The sequence below is a fragment of the Nematolebias whitei genome, chromosome 1 (genome assembly GCF_014905685.2).
Source record: "Nematolebias whitei isolate Nwh7 chromosome 1, NemWhi1, whole genome shotgun sequence".
Taxonomy (NCBI): domain Eukaryota; kingdom Metazoa; phylum Chordata; class Actinopteri; order Cyprinodontiformes; family Rivulidae; genus Nematolebias; species Nematolebias whitei.
In genome coordinates this window covers 42714740-42722760 of record NC_056498.1, presented here as the reverse complement: position 1 = coordinate 42722760, position 8021 = coordinate 42714740, and the positions used below count along the sequence as shown (strand labels likewise).

The following is an 8021-nucleotide window of genomic DNA, read 5'->3' as shown; positions in this document are numbered from 1 at the left end:
CAAATGTTCCGTTAGAACGGCTCGTTTCAAATGTTCCGTTAGAACGGTTCGTTTCAAATGTTCCGTTAGAACAGCTTGTTTTGTTATATTATGTAAGAAAATGTCCCACTAAACGTCATTTACCATAAACGCTCCACATGACCCACTTTATCTCCCGTCAGAACTGAAGTAATGTTTGCGTTTCTACTTCAAACAGAACTGGGTCAAGTTTCAAACCTTAGTTTGCTCTGAGTGAAAAAAGACTGGACTGTTTCTTCAAGATGAATTTGTTCTGGTGTTTAACAGGCCTCAGGTCTGTAAATCAAACTTCCTGCCTGAAGTTTGATCGCTGAAACACACGCCTGATGTTCCAGACCACAGCAGCGAGTCAGACAAACAGAAAACAAAGTTTATGTGAATAAGCTAACAATCAAACAAGTCTACCAACATGGAGTCCTGACCACCGTGATTATGTCTATGAATGGATTAACGTGTCTTCACTCCTCTTTAATATTCTGACACAATGTGAAATATTTAAGAAACAAACGTAAAGGCACTTTACAAATAAATTCAATTCAGTTTATTTATAAAGCATCAAATCACAACAAAGTTGTCTCAGGGACTTTACAGGAACATTCACATAAAAGCCAGTTAGTAAAGTTCTCTCTCTAAGGAATCCTGCAGACAAGATGAATCTTGGCTTCGTTGCAGTCTCCCATCCTGAGCAAGCACAGTGGAGACAGTGGAAAGAAAAACTCCCTTTAACAGGAAGAAACCTCCAGCAGAACCAGGATCAGGACAAGAGACCATCTGCTTTGACCGGCTGGTTGAGAGGACAGGAAGGAGAGACAGACGAACACAGAATGGTAGGTCCAGATATAGGTCCAGGTCCAGGTATAGGTCCAGGTATAGGTCCAGGTCCAGATATAGGTCCAGGTCCAGATATAGGTCCAGGTCCAGGTATAGGTCCAGGTCCAGATATAGGTCCAGGTCCAGATATAGGTCCAGGTATAGGTCCAGGTCCAGGTATAGGTCCAGGTCCAGATATAGGTCCAGGTCCAGATATAGGTCCAGGTCCAGATATAGGTCCAGGTATAGGTCCAGGTCCAGATATAGGTCCAGGTCCAGATATAGGTCCAGGTCCAGGTATAGGTCCAGGTCCAGTTATAGGTCCAGGTGTACCTGAAAGACAAAAAAACACATGTTAAGGATAGAAAAAATAATTACAAATATAAAACAGGTTGAGCAGAGTAAGTAAAGACAGTAGCAGAGTGAAATTTGTAGTCAGTGTGTCCTCCAGCAGTCTAAGTCTATAGCATCATAACTAAGGGACAGCTCAGGAAACCCAAGCCGACCCTAACTATAGGATTTATCAAAAAGGAAAGTCTTAATCCCAGTTTTAAAACTGGACAATGTGTCAGCCTCACGGACAGAAACTGGAAGTTGGTTCCACAAGAGAGGAGCCTGAGAACTGAAAGATCTTCCTCCCATTCTGTTTTTGTAAACTCTAGGAACCACAAGTAAACCTGCAGTCTGAGAGTGAAGTGCTCTGTTAGTAAAATATGGAACAATAAGATCTGTAATATAAGATGGAGCTAGGTTGTTGAGAGCTTTGTAGGTTAGAAGTAAGATTTTGAATTCTATTCTGGATTTGACAGGGAGCCAATGGAGAGAAACTAAAACTGGAGAGATATGATCTCTCCCAGTAACTCCAGTTAAGACTCTGGCAGCAGCATTTTGGATCAACTGAAGACGTTTTAAAGAAGTATTTGGACACCCAGATAATAAACCATTGCAATAGTCCAGTCTAGACGTGACAAATGCATGGACCAGTTTTTCTGCATCATCTTTAGATCAGATGTTTTTGTTGATGATCAGAACGGCTTGTTTCAAATGTTCCGTTAGAACGGCTTGTGTAGTCATTTAATGTCAACTCAGAGTTATTAAAAAATGGTCCGACAGAACAGGATTTTGATGAACTATTACCAAGTCCTTAATCTCTACACCATAGGTCAGAACTAAATCAAGAGTGTGATGATAAGAATGAGTAGATGTGCGGATGTTTTGGGTAAAACCAAATGAGTCTATTAAATTATTAAAGACTATTCTTAAACTATCACTCTCAACATCTACATGAATATTGAAATCACCCATTATGATGATTTTATCAGTATTTAATAATAAGTCAGTTAATAATTCTGAGAATTCAGACAAAAACTGAGAGTGATATAGCTAAAATAAAGCTGACTGTCATCTGCGTAAAACTTCAGTATTCAGATTGTGCTCATATTAAACTGATCTTTCCTACAGTCGAGTCCACTGGAAGCGCAGCCATCGTCCATTATCGGGCTGAACCAGCAGCCTCCCACTCCGCCCCCCACCACACCCGCCCCAACCACCCGCAAAGCACCGGAACCTGATGAGTTTCTGGGTTCACAAGAGTGTCTGGACAAAAAGTACCTGGTTTGATTCAGTCCTCTTTGTTTTGTGGCTGTATTTTATGTGATTTCTCCTTTTAATGAAGTCCTGGTTCGTAGTTCTTCAGGTTTTCTGTTTGTTCTTTAGATTTTGATGGCTTCTTTACTCATTTTAGTTCAGCAGTATTAGATAACGTGCTGGTTTACCTTCATCAGGTTGACTCGGGAGTCATGCGGCCTGGTGTTTTGCCCTCCATGGCAGCGTTGCACTGATGGACAGTGCACCTGTAAACTCCCCTACCTGTGTCCCTCTGAGGGCATGAAACCAGTCTGTGGGCTAAACCACAGGAACTATTATTCCTACTGCCAGGTAACTTATGAAGGTGTGGGTTCAAAAACCAGACTGTGGATAAAATGAAGAATTAGACCGTTCTTTAGACCTTTGTACATTTCAAGGTAGTTTCTCTCTGGGCTGCAACTAATTGGAGACTAAATGGAGATTACAAGAGAACAGATGGACGTTCTACTGCAGTCCAACTGAATTCACCAAACGACCAGCGAGCCGTGTGGGCACATTCTGAGCAGCCAGGTTTTTTTTAATCATATCCTATTTTTGTGTGCATGACATGTAAAACTATTCTTGGCCATGCACATTATTTTGTTACCTCCATGCACATCACACCCACCTCGGCTTGTCCCACTTGAGACTAGTTGGAGGCTTTCGTGATGAATCTTTTTGAACACCTTCAAAGCTCAAGTTTCAGGACCGTGTGCCTCTGCAGAAAATGAGAACCACTGTAAACATCTGAACACGTGGAGACTCCCTCACGATGTCATTTGCCAAGTAGTCGCAACCCAGTGAGACACCACCTTTAGGGGCAAGACATTTCCTTGTTTTCCAACAAAGTTTTGATTTGTATCCAGGTAATGGCAGTCTCCTGTCGAAACAAAAAACCTCTTTTCTCTCACTTTGGAGAAAGCTGCAAAGGTTTGTTCACACAGACACATTTCAAGCCTTGTGATGCTTTTGGTATTCCTACTTCTGGAATAATATACTTCCTTCATATCTGTCTGATCCCAGAAAATGTTCCAAAGTTCAAAAGTTCAGTGGCTGCAGACTCAGGAATGATCCGGATCTTTCTTCCTAATGGGACTGGAAGTGGAGAGCACCTACTGGTGTGTCAGGAGCTGTGGGACATGGCGGCTGCTAATGTAGCCTGCAGGGAGCATTCACACCCGTTGTGAGGAGATGTATTTATATGTTTAATACATAGAGAGCACAAGATTTATTAAACATTGTTAGCAAACAGTATTTCCCTGTGTGCAGGGGTGCAGCCTCTATAGATGCTGTGGACTACAATGCCCTGATGGCCAGCAGTGACAACAAAAATCTTCCCAGCAGCTGCGTCAGCATCCACTGCCAAGGCTACGAGACATCGTTGGCTGAGTGTGAAATCTACGACAAGGTGAAAACCGCTGGCAGGAAGGTGGCTGCAGCAACCTGTTATAAGGAAACACCCCAAGGTGCGTTCAGAAGCTGTAACACTGTCATTGCAGTTCATTTTACGTAAAGCCAAGTCGCAACAAAAGTCCTGTTAGGGTGCTGTGTACTACGTGTTCACAACAAAGGTTCTGTTCAACTGTCCATTCAACCGACATTCATTCAACCAATCATCTAGCTCTATTTTACTACACTTCTGAGACTGGATCTTGGAAGCAACAGCTTGCACAGAACCCTCCAGACCACCCTCTCTCCAGCGACCTCTTCCAGCTCATCCAAAGGGTGAGATTGTATCTCTCTGGGAATTCCTGGGTCTGCCCTGAGGGTTTTCTGGGGTCAAACATCTCTTCTGAAATGTATCCACAAAGTATCCTTACCAGTTGACCAAACCATCTGAAATGGCCCTTTTTGATGTGAAGCAGTCCTTCTACTCTGAGATCCTTCTAAATAGCTGAACTCCTCACCCTATCCCTGAGGTGGAAGCTCATTTCAGCTGCTTGTATGTGCAATATCAATCTTTTGGGTCACCGCCCACAGCTCATGACCTCAGAGATGGAATCTAGATTGACAAGTAAATTCAACACTTTGCCTTTTCACAACAGATGAATACAGAAGTCTATCCATCATTGTCCCTCTCCGTTCCACCTCCAGTAGTGAACAAGACCCTCAGAAACTCCTCCTCTTGGGATAGAGTCTAATTTCTACCCTGGAGTTGGCAATCTACTCTCTTCCAGTTGAGGGTCATGACCTCAGACTTGTAGATGTTGAACTTCATCCTGACTGCTTCAAACTCGACTCCAAACAGCCCCGGGTCTATTGGAGATCCCAGATCAATGGAGCCAACAGGACCACATCACCCACCAAAAACCAGCATCACAATCCAAAGTACACCAAACTGCAGATTATCCACTGCACCTTGAATTGGTGACAAAGGGCACTCGGTTGTAATTCAACACTCACCAGAAACACGTCTGACATTACTGGCAATGTAAACCAAACTCTCACTGTGGTCGTACAGAGATTGGCTGGTCCTTAGGAGGGGGCAGACCCCCAAGCTCCCACAGTACCCTCTACAGGATGTCATGAGAGACCAGGTCATAAGTCTTCTACAAGTCCATGAAACATGTGAAGACTGGTTGACCAAACTATTACTTCCCAAATATCCTTGAAAAAGTTCAGAGCTGGTCCAGAGTTCCATGACCAGGACAAAACCTGCAAGGTCCGTGTGGCATATAATGTTTGCAAAGGTTTGCCAAACTGAATAAAGGTAAAAAAAAAAGAAATAAAAAATAGTTTAATTATGAGAACTAGCACACTGACATTTTTGCACATGTAGACACAAACGGTGCAATTAAATTCAATGTAACTGTAATCTTGTTTAATTTAATCCAGTTCAGTGACAATCCAGTTCCATTCATTTTAAATCAACTCTTTTGACTGCAGAATGTGAGTTCGCCTGTGCAAACCAGAAATGCATCTCCAGGAACCGAACATGTGACGGAGTCGACGACTGTGGTGACCGGAGCGACGAGATGTGCTGCAGAAGTAAACCAAATATAACCAAACAGGTTCGATGCGTTTAGACGTGTTTATGAGTTTGTGTTTGTCAGAGTGCAGGGACGGAGCGTTCCGCTGTAAGACGGGGGTTTGTGTGCATAAAGAAGCCGTTGGAGACAAACAGGTGGACTGTCTGGATGGAGCAGATGAATCAGTAAAACACACCACAGCTTACGGTAAGACATGTTAGAGCGACCTTCAAGGCTCGACCTTTAAAATGTTCCATAAAAATCATGACGAGGCTGAAGTGACGTTACAGACTGAAGAGGGATCACTGCAGTGCATTGATGTCACCTAACCAATGATGGTTTTTTTGTATTTTACAGCTGATCGTATGATTCTGACACAAACACCTTCAGGTAATGACATACTGACAGGTTATTATTTTTTATGTTTCAGTTAAAACTGGAACTTTGAGTGTTTATGGTCGTTTAAAACTTTGGCTGTCCTTTCTTTCAGATTACCTCTCTCGTAAAAATGGTACGTAGCCTGAACATCGTCTCTTATTTCAGAGGTGAGCTGTTCGTTGTCATAAAAGGGAAAAGAGAATTCTGGTTGAAAATATTAAAAAAATAATAGTCTATAAAAATGAAAAATAAAGCTAAAGAAGCCGTACCCATCCCACGACGTTAGGTAAAGAATCCTGATCAAAATGGTTTCATTTACAATAAATGTGTTCAAATTATGGGCAGGTTTCGCTGGACTAAAATAAATAAATGAATATATTTGGCTTTATGTATTCACCATACTGCAGCTCCATTCTTCCCTCACTGTGAACAAAACCCAGAGATACTTGAACTCCTCCACTTGAGGCAGAACCTCACCCTCAACCTGAAGAGAACAATCCACCCTTTTCTGACTGAGGACCACGGCCTCAGATTTGGAGGTGCTGATCCTCATCCCAGCTGCTTCACGCTCGGCTATGAACCGCTCCAGAGAGAGCTGAAGGTTACGGCACGATGACGTCAATGACTATTAGCTACTGCACAGCTATTTTTTAGCTATAAGCAATTACCTATTTTTAACTGGCCTTTTGCAACTTTTAGCTAGCGTTTTGCTAAGACTAGCTTTTTAAAAATCACTTTCTGCAAAAATTCAATTTCTTAAGCTCTTATTGTACTTTCTTGTCAGTCCTGGTGATAATTTTTGCCAAGTCAAACAAGCATACATAAAAAAGAAGTAAAAAGTTATAGTTACTTTAAAAAGATTCTTCAGAAGCACCAAAATAAGTTTGCTCAATAACCTTTGTAAGGAGGAATGACTTTTCTGATCATTGGGTCCCAAACCTCATTAACTGCTAGGAATGCACCCGGTTTCAGTCAATGTACAGTGAGCCCTCAGCTATGGCGAGGTTATGTCCAGCGACCCCTGCGGTAGGTGAAAATCCATGAAGTAGTGGCATAATATTTCTTTTATTATTAATATATATATAAGGCTTTATAAAACTTCCCACATTCCTACAAACCTTTCCCACTCTTTTCAAAATACTTAATATGCTGTTAAACTCTTTGTTGATGACGATGAGCTGAATGTATGGTACACAAAATAAATCACCGGGTTTAAAAAAAACTGTGATGCACTGAAGCCACAAGAAGTGAACTGAGATATGGCGAGGGACGACTGTAGACGACTGTCAATGACTGTAGATGATTGCAGACAACTATAGATGACTGTAGATGGCTGCAGATGACTGCAAGAAAGCTGTAGACAACTGTAGACGACTGTAGACGACTGTAGACGACTGTAGACGACTGTAGACGACGGAAGACGGCTGCAGACGGCTGCAGACGACTGTAGACAACTGTCAATGACTGTAGATGGTTGCAGACAACTGTCAATGACTGTAGATGGTTGCAGATAACTATAGATGACTGTATATGGTTGTAGACGACTGCAGACGAATGCAAGACAGCTGTAGACAGCTGTAGACGACTGTAGATGGCTGTAGACGACTGTAGATGGCTGCAGACGACTGTAGACAACTGTAGACGACTGTAGACGACTGCAGACGGCTGCACACGGCTGTAGATGACTGTAGACAGCTGCAGACGGCTGATGGCTGCAGATGGCTGTAGATGACTGTAGATGACTGTAGACAGCTGCAGACGGCTGATGGCTGCAGATGGCTGTAGATGACTGTAGATGACTGTAGACAGCTGCAGATGGCTGATGGCTGCAGATGGCTGTAGACAGCGGTAGACGACTGTATACAACTGTAGACAGCTGCAGACGTCTGTAGACGGCTGCAGACGTCTGTAGATGGCTGCAGACGGCTGATGGCTGCAGACGGCTGTAGACGGTTGTAGACGACTGTATACGACTGTAGACGACTGCAGATGGCTGCACACGGCTGTAGATGACTGTAGATGGCTTCAGATGGCTGTATACGACTGTAGACGGCTGCAGACGGCTGTAGACGGCTGCAGACGGGTGTAGATGGCTGCAGACGGCTGTATACAACTGTAGACGGCTGCAGACGGCTGTAGATGACTGTAGATGGCTGCAGATGGCTGTAGATGGCTGTAGATGGCTGCAGATGGCTGTATACAACTGTAGACGGCTGTAGA

General features: G+C 43.2%; 1 protein-coding gene across 1 annotated transcript in view; it reads left to right on the top strand.

The window, feature by feature from the left end:
- Positions 1 to 8021, top strand: part of cfi (complement factor I) — a 23932-nt gene that overhangs the window by 1295 nt on the left and 14616 nt on the right. The window contains exons 2-10 of the mRNA XM_037677142.1: positions 2290 to 2435; positions 2613 to 2766; positions 3321 to 3384; positions 3478 to 3637; positions 3724 to 3920; positions 5341 to 5442; positions 5508 to 5630; positions 5781 to 5813; positions 5914 to 5934. Of these exons, the coding sequence (XP_037533070.1) occupies positions 2290 to 2435; positions 2613 to 2766; positions 3321 to 3384; positions 3478 to 3637; positions 3724 to 3920; positions 5341 to 5442; positions 5508 to 5630; positions 5781 to 5813; positions 5914 to 5934 (1000 nt within the window). The remainder of the gene's footprint in view (positions 1 to 2289; positions 2436 to 2612; positions 2767 to 3320; positions 3385 to 3477; positions 3638 to 3723; positions 3921 to 5340; positions 5443 to 5507; positions 5631 to 5780; positions 5814 to 5913; positions 5935 to 8021) is intronic.